Below are 26,492 nucleotides of genomic sequence, written 5' to 3'. Positions count from 1 at the left end.
ACTGTAACTCGTCTTTGTTTCTGCTCAGATTTAGCAGTTTTTTGTCAGTGGTCATTTATTAATGTTTCGAAGAGATAATTCGTAGAAATTCCTAATAATTGTTTGGGTCAGGGAGGCTCAACTTTCATGCCCTAAGGATAAACATTAAATGAGCTGTTGGGGGATTGTTTTATAAGCATCCTTTCCTCATATTATAATATGGTTTTCCATGTAGTTAATTTACTAAATTAAGATCAACAAAATGTTCCTGAAATAAAATATACTCACCATCTTTCCCTGTGAATACATACATTAAATGAGGTTCTGTTCGTTATGTTTTACCACCACTGCTAATTCCTATATCAAACTTGCATAGTTGTTAAAGACATACTGTCTTCTGCTTTGTAGATGAAGAACATATGGCAGAAAAAAATTATGGTTATTATTAATCAGTCATACACGCTTAAAACAACTTCTAGTTTACACTGTTTTAAGTAGATTATACCCCAGTGCATGATGTGAGAGAAAGAGCATTGATTTTATAGTTAATAACTGTTTGAATCTGGGTTCCTTTGCTTATCATCTGTAGGCAGCTTACTTAATTTCTCTGATACTCTTTCCTAAAATGAAGATGATAATACTTCCCTGTTAAGTTGTTCTGAGAACTATAAGAGAAATCATACTAGGGCCATAGTACATGCTTGATAAAAATTTGTTCCTTTTCTCCCAGTTAAACTATTGTCTTTTCTTACAACTTCTATCCCCAAAGATTGAAACTTAGTTTCTTTATAAAAGAAATATTTATCAGCAGGAAGAAAAAAGGGCAAATTTGCCAGGCAACTTTTCCCAAATATGCAGTAATATTTGGGATCATTAATAAAACATTGGGTTTTTGACTCTGATTTCAGGTAATTAAAGCCAAATTCTAAACACCTGATTGTCACACTAATGTTCCTTTATTTTATTAAACTAATAGATTTCTATCACATGCCTACTTGTGTAACTGGCTCTGTGTTGAGCAATGGGGAATATGGTAGTGACTAGTACAGCTCTGACATCTCTAGATGAGCTTCATGCACCTTTGGAATCCTTTATATTTTAAGTAGTAGCTCTTAGTTGTAATTAATGTGTGTATTTTCCGGGGAAGTACCATTGTTTCGATAGATTCTCAATGTGTCCTGTGACACGACGGTATTTCAGTTAGCTTTAACTTGACATACTAGTACTATTTTGGACAAATGTAGTGAACCGTTTTATCCATATAGGTCTCTCATTTTGGGGAAGGCTTTGTGAAGAGAGGGCTTCCCTGGTGGCGCAGTGGTTGGGAGTCCGCCTGCCGATGCAGGGGACGTGGGTTCGTGCCCCGGTCCGGGAGGATCCCGCGTGCCATGGAGCGGCTGGGCCCGTGGGCCAGGGCCTCTGGGCCTGTGCGTCCGGGGCCTGTGCTCCGCAACGGGAGAGGCCGCGGCAGTGGGGGACCCGCGTACCGCAAAAAAAAAAAAAGAAATGAAAAAGAGGACATCACTGTATATCCCATGGACATTAAAAGGGTAATAAAGGAATGCTGATGCTGTGAATAACTGGATTCCCAAAGATTTGATAACCTAGATGAAATGGACCAATTAATTGAAAAGGACAATGTGCTAAATCTCACAAAAGAAGAATAGGTAATATGCACAAGTCTCTATTAAAGAGATTGGATCAGTAATTAACCTAAAATGGAACACCAGGCTCAGATGGGTCAGTAGTGAATTCTACCAAACATTTATGGAAGAAATTATACCGATTTTCTTCAGTCTTTTTCAGAAGATAGAAGGAGACAGAATAATTCCTAACTAATTATGTGAGGCCAGTATTTACCTTAATATGCAAACCAGACAAAGATATTATAAAGAAAGAAAATTATAGACTAGTATCTCTCATGAACATAAAGACAAAAATTTTCAAAAAATATTAGCAAATTAAAACCAACAATGCATAAAAAGTATAATACACCATGACCAAGTGGGATTTATCCCATGTATACAAGGCTGGTTCAATATTTGAAAACCAGTTTTCACATATCACCAGGTTAAAGAAGAAAATATTACATGATCATGTCAATACATACATAAAAATCATTTGATAAGATTCAACACCCTTTCATGATTAAAACTCTTAGTAAAAGGAAGAGATGGAAACTTCCTTGATTAAAAAATATATATATTGGGAATTCCCTGGCGTTCCAGTGGTTAGGACTCTGCAGTTCCACTGCTGGGGCCCCGGGTTCCATCCCTGGATGGGGAACTAAGATCCCGCGAGCCATGTGACGCGGCCCAAAAAAACCCAAAAAACAAACAAACTGATTTGCTATGGAGGCAGAGAATAAATCCTAATCAGAATTGGAGGATTTCCAGTACTTGGCTTTCAACAAAAGTTAAGGGGCATCTAATAGATTTGTTAGCTGAATATTTAATTTAAAATTATTTTTAAAAAAAGCTACAAAAACCTACATGTAACATCTATTTAATGAGGAGAAACTTGAAGTTTTTCCCACTAAGATCAGGAACAAGGCAAGGGTATCTGCTCGCTTCATTCCTTTGCAACATCATACTGGAAGTTCTAATTAATGCAGTAAGTTAAGAAAAGGAAATAAGAGATACACAGATTGAGAAGGGAGAAATAAAACTGTCTTTTTTTGCCAATGACGTCATTTTCTATGTAGAAAATCTGAAAGAATCAACCAAAAAATCTCCTGGAACTAATTCGTGATTATAGCAGTGTTGCAGGATAAAATGTTAATACACAAATGTCAATCCCTTTCCTATATACCATCAGTGAATGTGTAGAATCTGAATTTAAAAACATAGTGCCTTTACATTAGCTCCCCTGAAACTGAAATACCTAGGTATAAATCTAACGAAATACGAAAAAGTATATACGAGGAAAACAAAATTCTAATCAAAGAAATCAAAGAAGAATCAATAAATGGAGAGCTATTCCATGTTCAGGGACAAGAACACAATATTGTCAAGATGTTACTTCTTCCCAACTTAATCTGTAGATTTCACCGCAATCCCAATCAAAATCCCAGCAATTTATTTGTGGATATCAACAAACTGACTCTAAAACTTATAGACAAAAGACCTAGAATACACAGTGTTGTAGAAGAACAAAGTTGAAGTACTGACAGTACCTGAGTCCATGACTTACTATAAAACTATCATAATGAAGAGAGTGTGGTATTGGCAAGAGAATAGACAAGTAGATCAGTGGGACAGAATAAAGAGCACTGAAATAGACACACATAAATATAGTTAACTTACATTTGACAAAGGAGCAAAGGCAATACAGTGGAGAAAAGATAGTCTTTACAAATGGTGCTGGCACAACTGGACATTCACTTGCAAAAAATTGAATCTAGACACAGAGCTTTACAACGTTTACAAAAATTAACTCAAAATGAATCACAGACCAACATGTAAAATGCAAAACTATAAAACTCCAAGAAGGTAACATAGAAGAAATTCTAGATTACCTCAGGTTTGTTGATAACTTTTTTGATGCAATACCAAAGGTGCAATCCATGAAAGAAAGAATTGATATTCTGAACTTCATTAAAATTAAAAAATTTCTGCTCTGTGAAAGACAGTGTCAGCATAATGCAAATATAAGCCACAGAATGGCAGAAAATAATTTACAAAAGACATATCTGATAGAGGACTGTTATTCAAAATATACAAAAAACTCTTCAAGTCCAACAGTAAGAAAACAAACAACCTGATTTATAATGGGCCAAAGACCTTATCAGACAGATGGCAAATCATCACAGGAAAAGATGCACCATGTCCTATTTCATCAGGGAAATGTAAATTAAGACAACAGTGAGGTATTACTAGACACCTATTACAGTGGCCAGAATCAAGAACACTGATAACACCGAATGCTGGTGAGAATATGGAGCAATAGGAACTTTGATTCATCGCTGATGGGAATGCAAAATGGCACAGCCACTTTGGAAGACAGTTTGCTGGCTTCTTACAAAATTAAACATTACCATATGATCCAGCAATCATCTTCCTCGGTATTTGCCCAAAGAAGTTGAAGACTTACGTCTATACAAAAATCTGCACATGAATGTTTGTAGCAGCTTTACTCATAACTTGGCAAAACTTGAGAGCAACTAAGAATATCCTTCAGTAGGTAAATGGATAAACTGAGGTGTATCCAGACGATGGTATATTGTCTAAAACAAAACAAATGAGCTGTCAAGCCATGAACAGACGCGGAGGTTAAATCATATTAATAAAAGAAAGAAGGCAGTCTGAAATTAACTGTATGATTTCAACTATATGACGTTCTGGAAGACATAAAACTATGTAGAAAGTAAAAAGAACAGTGGTTGTCAGGGTTTAGAGAGGAATGAGGGATGAATCGGTGAAGCACAGAGAATTTTCAGAGCAGTAAAACTACTCTGTCTGATACTATTGTAATGATGGATGAGTGTTGGTATATATATGTCCAGACCCGTAGAATGTACCACACTAAGGGTAACCGTAACGTGAACTATGGACTCTGGGTGGTAGTTGTGTGTCAGGATAGATTCATCAGTTGTAACAAACATAATCTTAAGAATGGAGGAAGCTGTGCATGGCCATGGAATACATGTGAAATCTCTGTACCTTCTCAATTTTGCTTAGACCCTAAAACTGCTCTTAAAAAATTAAGTTCTTGGGCTTCCCTGGTGGCACAGTGGTTGAGAGCTCGCCTGCTGATGCAGGGGACACGGGTTCGTGCCCCGGTCCGGGAAGATCCCACATGCCGCGGAGAGGTTGGGCCCGTGAGCCATGGCTGCTGAGACTGCGTGTCTGGAGCCTGTGCTCCGCAACGGGAGAGGCCACAACAGTGAGAGGCCCGCGTACTGCAAAAAAAAAAGAAAAAAAAATTAAGTTCTTAAGTTTTTTTTAAATTTAATGCTATAACATCATAGTTTTAAAACTTCTGCAATTTCCATTCCTGTGTGTGTAAAATTTATAATATAAATGTATATGAGATGGATAGATAGGAAGTGGTTAACTGAAATATAATTGTATTTTAAGTTTGAACACTTAGATTTAGTAAGTTACTTACAAAATAGTAAAAATCATTAAGTTTCATTTAACCAACATTGCCAACATTGGCAATGAAATTGCCAACATTTGAACATTTTAACCTATCAAACCGGCAGTTATGTATGGCGTAACCAAGTATTATGTTTCAAAAACAAAAATGTAAAAAACAAACAAAAATGTTTGAGCTCTAGCCAGTGTCCCACTCATTTCAACTAATGTTCAAAACATAATTGCTGTGAAAAAATAGTATTTGTTATAGTTATTTCATCACTACTTTAGTCCTCAATGAAAGAGGATAAAGTACAGAAAAATATTTTCTATGTCTGACGAAATAACATGCTATAAGTGATATTATGCTAGGGGATATGTCAAGCAATTTTCTTTAGGAATGTAAAAGATGAGCAAAATATATGAATACCATGAAGTGGTAGTTATTGGTTATTAATGATCAGAGAATTTTAGCACATCTTAGACCAGACTTCATTAGGCGATTCTTCAAAATCAGAAAGCGACTGCTGAAAGTGCTTTTATACTAGGTCTGCTAAGAAAGATAAAGTTTTATGCAGACTGTTGAACAGTTTCTTTGTAAAGATATATACATATGGCCCATATTCACATGAAAAAATGTTTGATACCATTATTCATCAGAGAATTCCCAATTTAAACCATAATGAGATACTACTTTACGTCCACTGGAATGACTAAAATGAAAATGACTTACAGTACCAAATGTTAGCAAGTATGTGGACCAACTGGAGCTCTTAAACACCTTGCTGCTGGGAATGTAAAATGGTATAACCACTTACACTTCGGCCATTTGTTCGAATGTTAAACAAACTGTTACCCTATAACCCAGTGATTTCACTCTTAGGTATTTATCTTAGAGAAATGAAACCAAATGTTTACAAAAAACCTTGTATAATAATGTTCATAGCATCTTTGTTCATAATGGTCCCCATATATGGATTATTACTAGGCAATAAAAGGAAATGACCTATAATGCATGCAACTCTGTGGATTTGTCTCAAAGGCATTATCATGTGTGAGAAGCCAAAAAGTACATACTGTTTTATTCCATTTAAGTTCTGGAATTAACTAAACTGATCTATGGTTACAGTGTTCAAAACTGTAATTCATTTTTGCTTTTGGTGGAGGAGAGGGATTGAGTAGGAGGACAGGGCAGGGGGGAATTTTCTGGGGTGATGTGTAATATTCCTTATCTTGATAGATGTGTGGATTACACAGATGTATGCATGTGTCAAAACTGATTAACTGAACACCTAAGGTCTGTTCATTTCAATGGATGTCAATTATACCTCAATAAAAATATTTTAAGTATTGATAGTGGTTTGACAATCATTTTCAAAGAGCTGATTTCTAAATAGTATACCGAGTTTTCATGAACCCATAATTAGAAAATCTGTCAAGACATGCTGCTAATATAGCACAGTGATTGAAAAGATGGTCTCTGAAGTCAGACTGTCTATAATTCAGTTCTGCCTTTAATATGTACTAACTGTGACCATAAGCAAATTACTGTACCTTTCTGCATGTTCTCACTTTCCTAGTCTTATAAAATGGGGGTAATAATAGTACCTATTTAATCAGATTATATTGGAATTATATGAATTAATTCATGTAATGCTTCTGGAGTAATTCCTGGAGCATAGTGATCACTCACTAATGTTAACTTCTTTGATATCACTCATTAATACCTTCCTTCAGTTTCTTGGCCCCCTTAAGGAATACTGTCATACTCAGTTATCCTCCTTTTTGTCTACTCAGTAATTTGGACTTGCATGAAAAAGATGGAAAATTATTGGTAAACCTTGGCATCATATATTACAGGTGTTTGCTAAAGACTTGCTGTATAACTAACTGTCCTGTGCTCTGGAGGTACAAAGACATGATGCCATTCCTAAGCTCTCCATATTGTGGTAGAAAGATACAGGGAAATAGTAAATGGTAATATAGTGTCATAAATGTGATCTGTGATGGAGATCACTCCAGTGTGCTATGGAGGAACCAGATACCTAACCCATACTTGGCAGATGATACCTATGCTTGGCTGTGTTTTTGTTTTGTCTTTTTTTTTTGCGGTACACGGCCTCTCACTGTTGTGGCCTCTCCCGTTGTGGAGCACAGGCTCCGGAAGCACAGCCTCAGCGGCCATGGCTCACGGGCCCAGCCGCTCCGCAGCATGTGGGATCCTCCCAGACCGGGGCACGAACCCACATCCCCTGCATCGGCAGGCAGACTCTCAACCACTGCGCCACCAGGGAAGCCCTTTTTTTTTTTTTTTTTTTTTTTTAATTGAATTGGGCTATCAGGTCAATTGCTTCTGAACGGTTTATCCCTACCACTAATTCTAACTCTGAACATCCCTTAGACTAAGAAAAATCATATTCCACATTATATGATAGGAATATATAATTATATATTCCAATCATATATATATTATATATATATTATACAATTAGGATGATATGTTCTACTTTACTCAAGTCTAGATTAACTTTAGGTACAGATAGTTAAGAATCCATTAAGTCAACATCAGTCAGTCTGCCCATAACTTGAGCTTCCAGCCTTTCCACTTCAATATGTTTCTCCCATCACAGTTAAGAACATCCATGTTTACTTGGATCCAAAACTTGGGAGGCACATCATTAACTTTTCTTTTTCTCTCACTTCCCATCCATTCTTGCAGCAAATCCAGTCAGCTCTCTATGCAAAATGGATCCAGTGTTTAAATGTTCCTCATTCCTTTCATAACTACATTCTTGTCCAAGTCACCATCACTTTTAAAAAATACAATTTAGTGATTTTTAGTATATTCTCAAAGTTGTGAAGCTATCACCACTATCTAACTCCAGGGCATTTTCCTCACCCCACAAAGAAACCCCATACCCTGTGCATTAGCATTTACTCACCATTTTCCCTTTCCCCAGCCCATGGCAGCTGCCAGTCTACTTTATGTTTCCCTAAGTTGCCTTTCTAGACACTGTATATACATAGAATCATACAATACGTGGCCTTCGTGTCTGGCTTCTTTCAGATAGCATAATATTTTCAAGGTTCATCTATGTAGTAAGAATCAGTACTCCATTCCTTTTTATGGCTAAATAATATTCCCCCTTGTATGGATATACCACGTTTATCCATTCTGTGTTTGTCTTTGAAATAATGATTGGAGTTAGTCTGAAATGCACTTTGGACTGAAGAGAACAGAAATGTAAACACCTGAGATCATAAGAGAACATGGCATTTTGGAGGAATATATCTGATTTAATATGCTTCAGTGAAGAAATGTTTTAAAGAAAAGAAAACAATGGAGAGAGGGAGGGCAAAACAACTGAACTGTTGTTAGAATCCACAGTCTATTTTAAAAGGTCCTGTAGGGACCTCCCTGGTGGCACAGTGGTTAAGACTCCATGCTCCCAATGCAGGGGGCCTGGGTTCAATCCCTGGTCTGGGAATTAGATCCCACATGCATGCCGCAACTAAGAGTGCACATGCCACAACTAAGGAGCCTGACTGCCACAACTAAGACCCGACACAACCAAATAAATAAATTTTTTTTTTAACCCCACAAATTTATTTAAAAAAATAAAAGGTCCTGTAGAGGACCAGATGGCTTCACAGGAGAATTCTACAAACCCCCCCCCCTTTTTTTTTTTTTTTTTGGTTTTAATTAATTTTTTTTATTGGAGTATAGTTGATTTACAGTGTTGTGTTAATTTCTGCTGTACAGCAAAGTGGGTCAGTTATGAATTTTACCAAACCTTTAGAGAAGTGTTAACACCTATCCTTCTGAAACTATTCCAAAACATTGCAGAGGAAGGAACACTTCCACACTCATTCTATGAGGCCAACATCACCCTGATATGAAAACCAGACAAAGATATCATAAAAAAAGAAAATTACAGGCCAATATCACTGATGAACAAAGATGCAAAAATCCTTAACCAAATACTAGCAAACCGAATCCAGTAATACATTAAAAGGGGACTTCTCTGGCCCAGTGGTTAAGACTCCACACTTACACTGCTGGGGGTGCAGGTTCGATCTCTGGTCAGGGAACTAATAAGATTTCATATGCCATGTGGCGCAGCCAAAAAAAAAATCTCAGAACGTTGAAAGGATCATACACTGTGATCAAATGGGATTGATCTCAGGGATGCAAGGATTTCTCAATATCTGCAAATCAGCGTGATATACCACATTAACAAATTGAAGAATGAAAACCATATAATCATCTCAATAGATGCAGAAAGCTTTTGATAAAATTCAACGTCCACTTATGATAAAAACACTCCAGAAAGTGGGCATAGAAGGAACGTACCTCAACATCATAAAGGCTGTATATGACAAACGCACAGCTAACATCATACTCTATGGTGAAAAGCTATATAAGTATTTCCTCTAAGATCGGGAACAAGACAAAGATCCCCACTCTCACCACTTTTATTCAACATAATTTTGGAAGTCCTAGCCACATCAATCAGAGAAGAAAAAGAAATTAAAAAATACAAATTGGAAAGGAGGAAACTGCCTTAAACTGCCACTGTTTGCAGATGACATGGTGCTGTACATAGAAAATCCTAAAGACGCTACCAGAAAACTACTGGAGTTCAGCAGTGAATTTGGAAAAGTTGCAGGAAACAAAATTAACATACATGAATCTGTTGTGGTTTACATATATTTATATACACAAACACACATACACATATACGCACAATGGAATACTACTCAGTCTTGAAAGAAATTTTGCCATTTGCAGTAACATGGATGAACTTGGAGGGCATTATGCTAAGTGAAATAAGTCAGACAGAGAAATGCAAATACTTTATGATATCACTAACATGTGGAATCTAAAAAATACAACAAACTAGTGAATAAAACAAAATATAGGCAGACTCACAGATATAGAGAACAAACTAGTGTTTACCAGTGGGAGGGGGAGGTACAGACTGTTGGGTGTAAGATAGACTCAAGAATGTATTGTACAACAATGGGGAGTATAGCCAATATTTTGTAATAACTGTAAATGGAAAGTAACCTTTAAAAATCGTACTAAAAATAAAAGGTCCTGTAAGAAATTTGGATATAATTTTAATATATGTATATTTATTAAAATACCCTCTAGTTCTAATTTAGGGTTTTTTAAAAATTACTTAGCATACTAAATCTAATTGTAAGATTGAAACAGGAGAAATCCAGATGGGTAGTTTTCTGTTTTCATATAATGGCTATTTTAGGTTTGCATTTCAATACTGTAGTCAGGTTAAAAGCCTTTAGGGGAGTTCTTAATTAATTTTTCTGCTAAATTTTTTTGTTGCTTAGAGTAGTGGAAGTAATTGACATGGATTTTCTAGCAATATTGGCACTCTTGTAATGTTCAGCAGCTTTTAAAAATAGGTATAGTGAAATACTTCAATATTTTTTTCAGTTCCCAGCATGACCTCAAAAAATAACAAATGGGTTGAGGTCATGCAGTTCCCAGCATGACCTCAAAAAATAACAAATAGAATTCTCAGTGAAATATCATAGTAATAACATTAAGTGGATAGAGGCTTAGGTTAGAATCAGGTTGGTCTACTGAAATTCAGAGATAGAAACTTAGCCAAAAATTAATTTATTTAACATATCTAGGTTTTAATTTTCCTTTTTTGTAAAGTGGATGTAGTACCAGACATGATCTTGAAAGTGCATCTAATCTGACCTTCTACTATTAGGTAATTAAAATCCTAAAACTATTCATTTTATTGTATATGCTAATGTGATAGTTATATGTAAACATGTATTCATTTCCATGCACAATATTTTTAATATGTATAAACCTGTGTTCATTGTCATACACAATGACAAAATGGTTGTCATTTTAATTTCTGAAAGATGTCAATCACTGGCAATTTTATTACTTTCTTTGGAAGCCAATTTAATAATACTTGAGAGAATCTAGTCTTTTATAGATAAGGAAACTCAGGGCTAGTGAAGATAGATGACCTGTCCAGGGGTACATCGCCATTTAGTTTAGGAACAGGGATTCTATTCATTCATTAAACATTTTTTTAGAGCCTACTTCATAACGCAGCTAGCACAGAGGTGGAAACAGGATAGAGGACATATGTGGCATGACAGATAAGAAAACAAGTAGTTTCATCTTAATACTAACTACATAGAATTAGAGGTGCATGCACGGTGCTTTGATGACACAGATGGGAAGATCATGGTGCTGTTTAATTAACTTAGTAGCAGATCTAGAACTAAGTTTCTCAACTCTTAGTCCAGGGTTTCCTTTTTGTTTTCACTGTTACACCCTGTTTATCTGAGCAGGAAAATATTTAAATTAGTTTTCTTGTTTGTAAGTGGCATTAAAATTGACCATACTACACCTGCGGATTTGGTAGAAAAAACAGATAATTTGTAGATTGGTATCTTATTTATTTGGGATTTTCTTGTAATTTTTATTCAAAATGAATTCCCTTCCTGTAGTTGTAAACTCTAATTGACAAAGCAGCATCCATAACTTAAAATTTTGGGTTTTTGAACTGTGTTAGTAGACTTCCTTAGCAGTTTCAAATATTACTCTCTCTGTAGGTGGAAAAGAGTTCTTATTCCCATATGAATCAAAAACTTGAATCATTTAGTTTAAAAAAAATTCTTCTTCAAGGAAGTTTTCCATTGATTTTGTACTCCCTAGACATTGCATAGTATTTAAAAAAAATTATCCAACTTAGCTTTTTGTTTAATTTTTGTTCCTATTGTTCTTTTTAACCAAAGAGATTTGCATTGCCATTCAAATCAATAGAATAGTCTTAAGACTATTCCCCTCTTTGGGGAAGAGTTTATTTTAATATGTATTCATTCCTAATACTTAATTTTAAAATTTAAGGTTAATTAGGGTTAGCTGTACTAGTGTGTTTTTTTGTGTGTTTTTTTTGTGTGTGTGTGTGGTATGCGGCCCTCTCACTGTTGTGGCCTCTCCCGTTGCGGAGCGCAGGCTCAGAGGCCATGGCTCACGGGCCCAGCCGCTCCGCGGCATGTGGGATCTTCCCGGACCGGGGCACAAACCCGTGTCCCCTGCATCGGCAGGTGGACTCTGAACCACTGTGCCACCAGGGAAGTCCTGTACTAGTGTTTTTTGATGTTCTTAATATGTTTTTCTTTTTTCAATTTTAATTTCTAATAGATATATTCTGAAATCTCTTTAGAACAGAAGAAAGATTTTTTAAATTTTATTGAAGTATAGTTGATTTGCAGTGTTGTGTTAATTTCTGCTGTACAGCAAGGTGACTCCGTTATACATATTATTTTTCATATTCTTTTCCATTATGGTTTATCACAGGATATTAAATATAGTCCCGTGTGCTATACAATAGGACCTTGTTGTTTATCCATCTTATATATACTAGTTTGCATCTGCTAACCCCAGGCTCCCAATTCTCTGACCCTCCCCCCCAACCCCTGGCAACACAGGTCTTAGAAAACAAGAAAGATTTTTATGCTGTCTTTTTTTTTTTTCCCACTTTTTTAGAAATCGAAACGAGTTGGCTGAGACTCTTGCGCTCCTGAAAGCACAAATTGATCCTGTACTATTGAAAAACTCTAGCCAACAGGACAACTCTTCCCGGGAAAGTCCCAGCTTAGAGGATGAGGAGACTAAAAAGGAGGAAGAAACACCTAAACAAGGTTTTTTTTGTGTGTTTTGTTTTGCTTTGTTTTGTAATTTCTTCTCTTTTCTACTCCTCTTCCCAGCTATATAAATTGAAATTCCCTCAATTTGAAAATTTTTAACCCTTCCTGTAAAAGGAGGTACATTTTCCTTTTATTTAATGAAAAAAAAAAAAAGAAACAGCGGCAAAAAACCATTGAGGACTTTGGTCTTTTATATTGAACATTTAAAAAATTTAAATAAAAAATGTTCATATCATCAAAACATAATATCTGTTACTAATTTAAGAGTACAAAATATTAGTGAACTTTTTAAAAATTATTGTGGTAAAATATACATAACAAAATTTTATCATTTTAACCATTTTTAAGTGTACAGTTCTATGGCATTAAGTTCATTTGTGTTGTGCAATTGTCACCACCATTCATCTCCAGACTTACCTTCCCCAACTGAAACTGTGTACTCATTAAACACTAATTCCCCTTTCCTCCTCCCCTCAGCCCCAGGCATCCATCATTCTACTTTCTTTCTCTATGAATTTGATTAACTCTAGGAACCTTACTTCAGAGAAATCATGGTAGTATTTGTCCATTTGTGACCGTCTCATTTTCATTGAGCTTAATGTCTTCAGTGTTCATCCATATTGTCCAAGTATCAGAATTTTTCCTTTTTAAGGCTAATATTCCATTGTGTGTATCTACCACATTTTATGTATTCATCTGTCACTGGATGCTTGGGTTTCTTCTACCGTTTTTCTATTGAGAATAGTGCTGCTATGAAAGTGGGTGTATAGATACCTGCTTTCACTTCTTTTGGGTATATACCTGAAGTAGAATTACTGGATCTGATGATAGTTCTGTTTTTAATTTTTTGAGCCTCTGCCATACCATTTTCTACAGCCACTGCACCATTTTACATTCCTACCAATAATGCATAAGGGTTCCAGTTTTTTCACAAGGTACACATCACTTGTCACTTCCTTTTCTTTTCTTTGTTTTAAAATAATAGCCATTCTAATGGATGTGAGGTGGTATCTGTGGTGGTTTTTTTGCAGTACACGGGCCTCTCACTGCTGTGGTCTCTCTCGTTGCGGAGCACAGGCTCCGGACATGCAGGGTCAGCGGCCATAGCTCACGGGCCCAGCCGCTCCGCGGCATGTGGGATCTTCCCGGACCGGGGCACAAACCCGTATCCCCTGCATCGGCAGGCGGACTCTCAACCACTGCATCACCAGGGAAGCCCTATCTGTGGTTTTGATTTGCCGTTTCATAATGACTGTAATGATGTTGAACACCTTTTCATGTACTTAGTCATTTGTATATCTTCTCTGGAAAAATATCTATTCAAGTTCTTTGCCAGTTCTTCAGTTGTTTGTGTGTGTGTGGTGTGGATTGGTTTTCTTTGTTTTGTTTTGGGTTGCCCTTAGCAAATCCTTAAGTCTCCAAGAATTATAATTATTAAACTTGATTTCCTGATTGAGCTTCCTAATATGCTTAACTGACCAGATCAAATCGTAACCTCTTCAGAAGGACAGAACCAAGTCCTAACTTTTCTAGAAGCAGAGAAACCAACTGAAATTTTGTCTAACATCATTTTAGTTAATACTTTTTGTTGATAACATACCTTTTAATGACAGGGGAGAGAATTTGCTCTCCTTATTATGCTTTCTTCCTCTACTGTTAGTTTTCCTTTACTGTTTTGATTAGAATCTGAAAGCAATATATTTTTACCTTATTCGCTGCTTTGAGGGAATTAACCATAAAGTCATCCCCTAGCTGCAAGCATTGTATAAAAACAAGTAATTATGCCTTTTAATGTAGGCTATAATGTTCGTACATATTAAGCATTGCTTTTAGCAAAAATCCTGTTTACTGTCCTCCTTTGACCAGTGTTTATATGATTTCAAATATCTTTGGTGGTCTTACTCATAAGCCATATTTCTGATTTGAAAAATTCTTTTCTATATCTTAAAATTCAGTTTGTAGCCTACATCAGTAAAAGTTAATTTTAAAGTACTCTAAACCCACTATTGAATTTTAAGATGTTTTTAAATTGAAGTATAATTGACATATAACATTATTATTCATTTCAGGGGTACAACATAATGATTTGACATTGTATGCCTTGTGAAATGATCACCACAATAAATTTAGTAATTATCTGTCTCCATACAAAGTTACAAAAAACTTTTTCTTGTGATGAGAACCATTAAGATTTACTTTCTTAGCAAATTTCAAGTTTACTATATAATGTTATTGAATTTTCCAGATTTTTTTAGTAGCATCCCTAAGGATTAGTTCTGAGTTTAGACTTAATATTCATTTGGTCATTCATTCCTGTGTTTGCTTCTTCTCCAATGTATTTAAATCAAGACCAAAGAGGTCAAGGCAATAGAAATTTAAGAGGCAATTATTCCTATTAAGTGAACTTAAATTTTACACTGATTTTGAAGGGGGGGTGTCATTGTATAGTTTAAATTAGAAAGAAAAACAAACTATTTCCTCAATAAAGTAAAGCTCTTTCTTGTATTGAATTCTAAAATTTCACTGTTGGGGGCCTTATGTTGGGGGGAATTTCAACAATAACAGCAACTAACATTTATTGGGCCTGTCCTGCTTTTTTTGCAGCCTACCAAATGCTTCATGTGCATTTTTATTTAATCCTCTTAATAAAAGGATTAGCAGCTCTTTGAGGTACTACTATTATTATTTCAGTTTTACAGATGAAGGAATTTGGAAGGTTATAAGCTTGCCCGAGTCATATAGATAATAATGTGTCAGAGTCTAGATTTGAACTCTGATTCTTGTAAAGCCTATGCCCTTAACTAGAGTGATCTAGAACTGTACTTCTCAAATTTTAATATGCATGATGTTTACCTAGTGATTTACCTGATTCACCATTTTTACAGAGGCCAAGTTGATGCTGCTGGTCAGAGGACCACAGTTTGAGTATCAAGGTTATAAATAGGCAGTCTTCTCCTAACCTTGAAAACAAATACGGTCATCCCTTGGTCTCTCTGGGGATTGCTCCCAGAACCTCTGCCGATACCAAAATCCAAGAAGGCTCAAGTCCCTTATATAAAATAGAATAGTATTTGCATACCACCTATGCACATCCTCCCGTGTACTTCATTTAAATCATCCATAGATTACTTATAATACCTAATACAATGTAAATGCTATGTGAATAGTTGCCTGTGTATGGCAAATTCAAATTTCGCTTTTTGGGACTTTCTGGATTTTTTTTTCTGAATATTTTCTATCTGAGGATGCAGAGGGCCAACTGGACAACAAAGGCTTTCATACAGCTGTTTCTGAAAATATTTCTCAGTGAATGCTGATGTTCTGACTCTCAGTACAATTAAAAGAAAGTCTGTAGGGCAGGACATCTCTTGGAAAAGCAAAGGAGGGGAGGAGCAAGACATTTAGTTCTCTGGTTTTTTTCTTTCTCTTAGATAGTGTCTCTTCTGTTTCTCTTATTCTAACAGCAAAATAATTCTTATTCATTCGACAGATACTTATTGTGCACCTACTGTGTGCCAGACATGATTTTAGGCATGGGAATTTAGTAAACAAGGCAGACTAAAATCCTTGCTTTTGTGAAGCTTACGTTGTAGTGGGTAAAATAGCTGACACGTATATCATCACAATGTGCCAACACTGTTCTCAGTGCCTTTTTTTTTTTTTCTCAATCCAGATTTAGTTCGTCAGTAAGATGTTATTGATAACATGAGCTCTGTGGCCTAGTGATTGAGTTGACATCCAGTTTTTGGTTTATAAGAGGAGCAGAACTTAACCAACAGTCAAGTTCTCAGGAGAAGGAAAAAAGCTTTTCTTAGCCCATGGAACATAGATGGCCTAGTCATGGTGTGATGCTAAGAAGCTTTGGTGGGGGGAGGGATTAAAACTTTTAATATCATTCAGGGAAGGATCTTTACCTTATCAATTAATATTTCCCAAAGACTCCAATTTATTGGGTTGGTGATATAATGGAAACATTTTTGATATTGCAATTTATGAGTTGATTTATTCATTTTTTGTGAAATTGGTTCAATAGGAAATGTAGCAGTTAAGGGATAATCTGGTGCACTTTCCTATACTACATTTGGTATCTAGAAATGGATGTTATGGCCTGCATTCCAAAATAGGTTTTCTGAATTCAGTCTTTTTTTTTTTAAATTTATTTATTTACTTTTGGCTGCATTGGGTCTTCCTTGTTGTGCGTGAGCTTGCTTTAGTTGTGGCAAGCTGGGGCTACTCTTTGTTGCAGTGCACGGGCTTCTCATTGTGGTGGCTTGTCTTGTTGCGGAGCACGGGCTCTAGGCGCGTGGCCTCAGTTGCTCCGCAGCATGTGGGATCTTCCCGGACCAGGGCTCGAACCTGTGTCCCCTGCATTGGCAGGCAGATCCTTAACCACTGCGCCACCAGGGAAGCCCTGAATTCAGTCTTAAGGAGAATAATTAATGTTGTTTACTTTGCCTTCCTGAAGTAATATTGACAGAGTGGAGAGAATAGCTACAGGATAAATTACTGTAAACCAAACTAGTAAACCAAAGTTTACTAGTACAGTACTGAAAACTTAATGATGACCTTCAGTTACAAAAATTATGTGAATATCCTGCATGTAGATGCCCTATATATACAAAACCATTCTTTAAAATTCTATCAATTTGAAAATGCCTGATAGAATTTTATTTTTTTAATAAATTTGTTTATGATATTCACAACACTTTTTTTTTTTCAAGGTGTTGGGGGTAGGGGTTTATTAATTAATTAATTTATTTTTGCTGTGTTGGGTCTTTGTTTCTGTGCGAGGGCTTTCTCTAGTTGTGGCAAGCAGGGGCCACCCTTCATCACGGTGCGCAGGCCTCTCACTATCGCGGACTCTCTTGTTGCGGAGCACAGGCTCTAGAGCTCAGGCTCAGTAGTTGTGGCTCACGGGCCCAGTTGCTCCGCGGCATGTGGGATCCTCCCAGACCAGGGCTCAAACCCGTGTCCCCTGCATTAGCAGGCAGATTCTCAACCACTGCGCCACCAGCGAAGCCCCGCCTAATAGAATTTTAAAGAATAGTTTTGTGTACAGGGCTTCTATGTTCAGGATATTCATACAATTTTTGTAATTGAATACCATCATTATTTAGTTTTTAGTATTACACTAGCTCTTCATTCTACTCTATGAAGGAAGGAAGGGAGAGAAGGGAAGAAGAAGAAAAGAAAAAGAAACGTTTCATGATTAGAGAAACTGTTGAAGTTTTCTTTTCTGATTGAGTTTGTTGTGCCTAGAATCAGAAGGTGATAATTTAAGTTATCATTCATAATTTTTGGAAAATGTCAGTGGCATGGTTTTTGACTCTCTACAGATTCCCCTATAAAAGGAACATATTGATGGCAAAAATAAAAAACTATAAACAGTATGTGAAATTAAGATCTTAAAGGGACTCGGGTACTCTAGGCCTTATGACTTCTCAAACTTCTCCAACCAAAGCTCCCTTCCAGGACTAAACTCCACACAGAGCTTTGTGCAATCTGCTGGGAATAAGATCTAAATTAAGTACAATAAAGACAATGGAGACAAGCAAAAAAGAAGGTGCAAATAAAAGTATGAGAGAAGGCTAGAGGTAGGTGACCTCATAAAATAAGTCACTTTAATTTTTAATATAAAAAATGCAGAGCTCTATAGCTGTGAAATTAGAAAAACTGTCTACTTGCCATAAAAATGAGCAACTAAAAAATTAAAAAAGATCCAGGTCAAATCCCACAGAATTATAATAACAAAATAGAATAAGAAGTAGAATAACATCACTGCAGAGAATGAAAGCTTACCCAAAACACATTCTTACTAAACATATGAAAACTTATTAGGTGGTAGAGTTATGATTTTTCAAAAATCTATGAATAACATCTCAGTCAACAAACACAAGAATTAGTGCCCTTAATAAATAGCAGATGGAAAAGTGTGTGTTTTTTAAAAAAGTTAAAAACAAAAACAAATGAATAAAGAGATAAAGATTTGAGAGAAAGAGATAAGGATTTGAAGATACGCAATGAAAATCCAACAGAGGCCCATAAAAAAGAAAACCAAAGCAAGGGAACAGGCAAAAATGCTAAAGACTATGCTTCTTGAAATAAAAAAAGGATATGAGACTACATATTTAAAAGACACTGTGTACCTTGGAAAATCAACCCAGAACAACCAACATCAAGACATATTCTAGTAAAATTATTGGGCTTTGAAGAAAGTACTTTGGCAATCCTGACAAAAAGACCAGGTAACTTATAGGGGAAAGAATATAAGACTGCCATCACTATATTTGAAAGCAATGACTTATGCCAGAAGAAAATGCCATAACATATTTAAGGGGGAAAAATGTGAACCAGAGATTTTATGTCTAGCCAAACTGACTTTTACATAGAGGCTGCAGGTAAAGTGCTATCGAAGACCTAATTTCCCATGAGTCTTTTTATAGGGATCTTCTAGTGAATGAGCTTCAGATAGCCAAAAAGACTAACAAAACCTCAATGGTGGGTGATATAGAAATAAATATAAATGTATTCATGTGTACGGTTTAATATATATACATGTATTTCTTACCTCTGTTCATGAGAGGAATCTAAGAACAATGATACCCCAGTAGCAATAAGCACCGTTAGCTTCTAGATTTTTATTTCAAAATATTGTTTTCCATTAAAAGGAACTAGTGCCCCTTAAAGACAAGATTGATTCAGGAGATGGGCAGGGAAAATACAGGATAAGCCTAGAGTATCTTAGAATGACAGAAATTAAGGACATATTCAAAAAATAATTTAGGCATCTCAGTAGTACACAGTGCCAACTGGAAGGAGCTCTCAGTGGTGAGAGCAGAACTGTTTTAGCAACAACTTTATATGATGATAGATTTTAAATCTTAGAATAAAATATCTATAAGTTCCTACTTATATAAGTACCTAATTGAATAAATAAATAAATGGAGGTGAAGGGACAGGTCTTCCCTGCAGGTGAATGTCAATTAATTCCTTTTGCACTGCAGGGACTACATTTCCCTGCAGTGTAGAAGGAATGAGAATAATACAAATTTACCATTAGGGAAATACTGCAGTAGTAATTGTTGCAGCAAGATCTCTGACAGACACTAAAATTAGTGGGTGCAAATTTGTGGAGAAACAGGATATTAGCACAATCTCAAAGTATCTCTCCAAGACATTTACCTGTTACAAAGGGGGAAATGGTTAACTTTCCAGTGGAATGAGCAGCCAACACCACCGTAACTGAATGATCAAGGTATGTACATCATCATGTAGCCTCTGATATAATGCACAACATTTCTTTTGTGAAATTTTCATCAAAAATGTATATCTTAATCTAATCTTGAGAAAACATCAAACAAGACCAAATTGAGAGGTACTCTCCAAAATAACTGTCAAGGTCAGAAAAGACAAGGAAAGAATGAGGAATGGTCACAGATTGGAGGAGACTAAGGAAACACAAGAACAAAATGAGACATGGATCCTCAAACAGAAAGGATCGGGTGGGAGTTGGGGGAAAAGGCAAAATATAAATAAAATCTGTTTATGTTTAATAGTATTTTACTAATGTTAATTTCCTGGTTTTGATAATTGTGCTGTGAGTATGTAAGTTGTTAACTTAGAGGAAACAGGGTGATGATGTACTTGAACTATTTTTGTAACACATCTATATGTCTAAAATTATTTCAAAATAAAGATTTAAAAAAGAATGTTGGGTGAGCATTAACTTGGTAGTTACATGTAACTAAATCTAAATGACAGATATAGAGAACATGTAGTCTTTAATGGCTGTGTGTTTTCACAGTGGAGCTATAGTAAGACAAAACAAATGGAGAAAGAATGGGAAGAGTACATGCAAAAACTTGTGAACCTTTCATTAAATCACTTTGGTGATGGTGGTGTCATTGTTATTCTGAAAACGTGCATAATATGAGGAAAAAGTAACTGATATTCTAATTATATCATCTGTGGTGTCCTTGAAAACCAAGATTCTCAGTGTGGGAAAAAGAAATAAGATGTAAGACAGAAAAGTTAAGGAAAACAACTATCATTATGAACTCATGGGTTAATTTTATTATTTTCTAGCTCTGTCCACTGAAAAGACTTAAAAACAATGGCCAACCCAGTAGCAGTGAGCATCCTTTAGCACCCAGATCGTGGTCTTGAAATACAGTTTCCCATTAAAGTAAACCAAGGCGTCTTGGAAAAGTGGCTGATTCCAGTTCTGGGGCATAATGAGCCAAGAAACATCCTGTCATTCCAAGTAGTGTGGACTGTATCAAAGTCATTTCAGAAAGACTCAAGAGCCAACTTAAAAAGGTTTCCATTGTCTAAGATGGGACAATTTAAGCATCACAAGGATAATAACTGTAGTGGATTAAAACACATTGAATATGTCTTAAATCCATGACTTCATCATAATACTTAATAGAAAAACTGGTTACCTTTGGAGGATGCCAGTAGAGACCAAATTATTATTTTGAAAATTGTTAAATAAACAAAAAGAATTGAACTTTAATCCTGACTTTTCAGTATTAACTGTACCACTGTATAACAAAATAATAAATTAGTAAAGTTTATTTTTATAGGGTTTATAATCACAGATGGAAGATTGACAGAATGGGAATATCATTTTGTAATCCCTAATAAGAAAAGGTTTTAGATACTCAGCATTAACATCTCTTAACATCACAAAAAGAGATGATCACACATTAATGCCTCTTGATAAAGAACATACCACCACTGAAGTAGTTTTGCCACAGAAATTGAACCTGAATCTGATGCAGACTATAGATTAAAGTGATGACTTACAGGGGAAGAAAGGACAGAGGAATATGGGAATGCAGTCAGCAAAATCCAGAAATTATAGAATTGAGTCACCATCAAATTACTTGATTTGGTGACTCAAATAAATTGCAAAAAAAATAAAGGATGGAGGAACAATAGTAGGTTAAAGAGACCTAAAAAAGAAAGTAAAAGGTAAAACTAAACTATAAAGCAAAATAAGGAAGTGATTAGTATAAAAGTCAAGGTAATAGTTATACTTGTTAAAGAGGGAATTACTATTGGGAAAAGGCTTGTGTGTGGCTTTTCAGGTGCTGACAGGGTTCTATTTCCTGCTTGCCTTCTAATAATTTATTAAGTGGTTCATTTGTTTTCTGTGGGTGGCTTTACTTTTTAAATTTTTATTTATTTATTTATTTGGCTGCGCTGGGTCTTAGTTGTGGCACGTGGGGTCTTCATTGCAGCATGTGGGATCTTTTTTTTTTAGTTGCGGCATGCAGAATCTTTTAGTTGAGGCACGTGGGATCTTTGTTGTGGCATGTGGGATCTTTAGTTGTGGCATGTGGGATCTAATTCCCTGACCAGGGATTGAACCCAGGCCCCCTGCATTGGGAATTTGGAGTCTTAACCACTGGAGTACCAGGGAAGTGCCCTGTGGCTTTATTTTGTTATACTTAATTATAAACAACTTCTTGATACCTTTTTGGCAGATATCAACCATGTTGATATCATCAATTTTTAAATAAGTTACAAAAGGATTGGCACCAGTTTGTATCCCTTTAACATGCAATAAAATGATATTACTAATGTTTTAGTGAAGGCAGCTCCTATTATTTGTCCATTAAATGCATGTTGGTAATATCAAATGATGATTTCAATATTTTGAGCCCAGAAAACTACTAGAGCTCATTAATGAATACACATAAAACAGTTGCATTTCTGTACACTAACAATGAAAGATCAGAAAGAGAATTTAAGGAAACAATCCCGTTTACCATCACATCAAAAAGAATAAAATACACAGGAATAAACCTACCTAAGGAGGCAAAAGACCTGTACTCTGAAAATGGTAAGACACTGATGAAAGAAATCGAAGATGATGCAAAACAGATGGAAAGATATGCCACATTCCTGGATTGAAAGACTCAATATTCTCAAAATGACTGTACTACCCAAGGCAATCTACAGATTCAGTGTAATCTCTATCAAATTACCAATGGCATTTTTAACAGAACTAGAACAAAAAAGTTTTTAAATTTGTATGGAAACACAAAAGACCCGAATAGCCAAAGCAACCTTGAGAAAGAAAAATGAAGCTGGAGGAATCAGGCTCCCTGACTTCAGACTATACTATAAAGCTGCAGTCAGCAAAACAGTATAGTACTGGCACAAAAACAGAAATACGGATCAATGGAACAGGATAGAAAGCTCAGAAATAAGCCCACGCACCTATGGCCAATTAATCTACCACAAAGAAGGCAAGAATATATCATGGAGAAAGACATCTCTTCAACAAGTGGTGCTAGGAAAGCTGGACAGCTACATGTAAAAGAATGAAGTTAGAACATTCTCTAACACCGTACACAAAAATAAACTCAAAATGGATTGAAGACCTAAATGTAAGACCGGAAACTATATAACTGTTGGAGGAAAACATAGGCAGAGCACTCTTTGACATAAATCCAGCAGTATATTTTTGGATCCACCTCCTAGAGTAACAAAAATAAAAACAGGGACTTCCCTGGCAGTCCAGTGCTTAAGACTCTGCTTCCACTGCAGGGGGCATGGATTCGATCCCTGGTCGGGGAATTAAGGTCCCACATGCCGTGGGTGTGGCCAAAACAAAAAGAAAAATAGACAAATGGAACCTAATTAAACTTAAAAGATTTTGCACAGCAAAGGAAACCATAAACAATACGGAAAGACAACCCACAGAATGGGAAAAAATATTTGCAAATGATGCAGCCAACAAGGGATTAATCTCCAAATATACAAGTAGCTCATGCAGCTCAATATCAAAAAAAAACAAACAACAAACAACCCAATCAGAAAATGGCAGAAAATCTAAAGGGACATTTCTCTAAAGAAGACATACAGATGGCCAAAAAGCACATGAAAAGATGCTTAACACCGCTAAGTATTAGAGAAACACAAATCAAAACTACAATGAGGTATCACCGCACACAGAATGGCCATCATCAAAAAGTCTACAAACAGTAAATACTGGAGAGGGTGTGGAGAAAAGGGAACCCTTCTGCACTGTTGATGGGAATGTGAATTGGTACAGCCACTAGGGAGAACAGTATGGAGTTTCCTTTAAAAAAGTAAAAATAGGGCTACCATATGATCTAGCAGTCCCACTCCTGGGCATAAATTAGGAGAAAACCGTAATTCAAAAAGATACATGCCCCCCAATGTTCATAGCAGCATTATTTACAATAGCCAGGACATGGAAGCAACCTAAATGTCCGTCAACAGATGAATGGATAAAGAAGATGTGGTATGTGTGTGTATATATATATATATATATATATATATATATATATATATATATATATAAAATGGAATATTACTCAGCCACAAAAAGAATGAAATAATGCCATTTGCAGCAATATGGATGGACCTAAAGATTATCATACTAAGTGAAGTAAGTTGGACAGTGAAAGATCAAATATCATATGATATCACTGATATGTGGAATCTAAAAAAAAGTGAGGGCTTCCCTGGTGGCGCAGTGGTTGAGAGTCTGCCTGCCGATGCAGGGGACACGGGTTCGTGCCCCAGTCCGGGAAGATTCCACATGCTACGGAGCAGCTGGGCCCATGAGCCATGGCCACTGAACCTGCACGTCCGGAGCCTGTGCTCCACAATGGGAGAGGCCACAACAGTGAGAGGCCCGCGTAACGCAAAAAAAAAAAAAAAAAAGTGATACAAATGAACTTATTTAAAAAACAGAAACAGACTCACAAACAAAATTCTGGTTACCAGAGGGGAAAGGTGGGGGAGGGGAATAAATTAGGAGTTTGGGATTAACATATACACACTACTATATATAAAATAGATAATCAATAGAGATCTACTGTATAGCACACAGATCTCAATATTCTAAAATAACCTAAATGGGGAAAAAAATCTGGAAAAGAATAGATATATGTGTATGTATTACTGAATCACTTTGCTGTACACTGAATCTAACACAACATTGTAAATCAACTGTATTCCAACATAAAATAGAAGATTTTTTAATTTATTGATATATATCAATAATGCTATATGTTATATTTTTTAGATTCCACATATATGTGATATCATACAGTATTTGTCTTTCTCTGTCTGACTTATTTCACTTAGCATAATGCCCTCCAAGTCCATCTGTGTTGCTGCAAATGGCAAACTTTCATTCTTTTTTATGGCTGAGTAGTATTCCATTGCATATATCTACCACATCTTCTTTATCCATTCATCTGTTCATGGACACGTACGTTACTTCCATACCTTGGCAATTGTAAATAATGCTGCTGTGAACATTGGGTGCATGTACCTTTTCAGATTAGTGTTGTTGTTTCTTTTAGATATATATACCCAGGAGTGGAACTGCTGAGTCATATGGTATTTCTACTTTTAGTTTTTTGAGAAACCTCCATCCTGTTTTCCACAGTGGTTGCACCAGTTTACTTTCCCACCAGCAGTGTATGAGGGTTCCCTTTTCTTCACATCCTCACCAGCATTTGTTTGTGTTCTTTTTGATGATGGCCATTCTGACAAGTGTGAGTTAAATATTTTTCTTGTAATAAAAAGTCATGTGGTAAGCAGTTCAGGTCTGGTTCAGCAGCTCCATGAAGCCGTCAAGTACCCTTCCTAATCTGCCATCCTTAGCATGTGGCTTTGATTGTTCCCTCTCCAGGTATTGTGTGCAGGCTCTGGACAAAAAGCAGGGGAGGGCTTCCCTGGTGGCGCAGTGGTTGAGAGTCCACCTGCCGATGCAGGGGACACAGGTTCGTGCCCCGGTCCGGGAAGATCCCACATGCCGTGGAGCGGCTAGGCCCGTGAGCCATGGCCGCTGAGCCTGCACGTCCGGAGCCTGTGCTCCGCAATGGGAGAGGCCACAACAGTGAGAGGCCCGTGTACCACAAAAAAAAAAAAAAAAAAAAAAGCAGGGGAAGGGGCAGAAGGCATAGGTCAACTGAACTTTGTAAGTCTCACCCAGATTTCCTCATGCATCTCATTGGCCAGAATTGGTTCACATGACCCTTCTGAGGCAAGGTATCAGAAGGTATCTGAAGAGGCAAGTACTTTCTTGAACAAAATTAGAGTTGTAGTAGTAAGAAAGAAGAGGAGATTGATACTGGATAGGTAACTAGCAATGTCCTTCAGTGTTAACTTACATAGACATTCAGTGTTTCATTACATAGTGATTGGGATGGGTGGGAAAGCCCATAATAGGTGATTAATAGATAATTGTTGAGTAAATGTGCTTTAAAAACCCACAGTAAGTAACACTTGTCTTGAATCACCTTAAGTTTGTCAAGCAATGTTGCTGTTGCATTGTGATTTTAGAGGTGAATTTTTCCTTGAGTCTTGTTACTTCAAATTTCATGTCTCTTAAACTTATTTGCATCTTCCTTTACAGTTAGTTTCCTTTTGACAGAACTTGTTAGAAATGCTTGTATAACTGAATGACCTTTTTACCAATTATGATTGTGCTTAAAATTTCATTTCATGTCATGGTTTTTGTGTCTTCGGTTTTAGGGATACATCCATGTGATCTACAGGAGCTAGAGATATAATTGTTGTTACGTTTTTCTCTTATAAGAGCTAAGTCAAAAAAATATATTGAATATTTCGGGGTTAAGAGAAATATAAGCCAGTGAAGAATAATTGTTGAGGTCACTTAGTCCAGCTGCTTTATTTATACATGAAGAAATGAGGATCAGAGAGTTT

General features: G+C 36.2%; 1 protein-coding gene across 1 annotated transcript in view; it reads left to right on the top strand.

Moving 5' to 3' along the window:
- The window catches only part of RSF1 (remodeling and spacing factor 1), a 172,172-nt gene that overhangs the window by 104,444 nt on the left and 41,236 nt on the right, over positions 1-26,492 (top strand). The window contains exon 5 of the mRNA XM_030835968.3: positions 12,607-12,761. Within this exon, the coding sequence (XP_030691828.1) occupies positions 12,607-12,761 (155 nt within the window). The remainder of the gene's footprint in view (positions 1-12,606; positions 12,762-26,492) is intronic.

This window comes from Globicephala melas, chromosome 8 (genome assembly GCF_963455315.2).
Source record: "Globicephala melas chromosome 8, mGloMel1.2, whole genome shotgun sequence".
Lineage (NCBI taxonomy): Eukaryota > Metazoa > Chordata > Mammalia > Artiodactyla > Delphinidae > Globicephala > Globicephala melas.
Note: the sequence above shows the minus strand (reverse complement) of the source record. Positions and strands in the feature narration are given on the sequence as shown.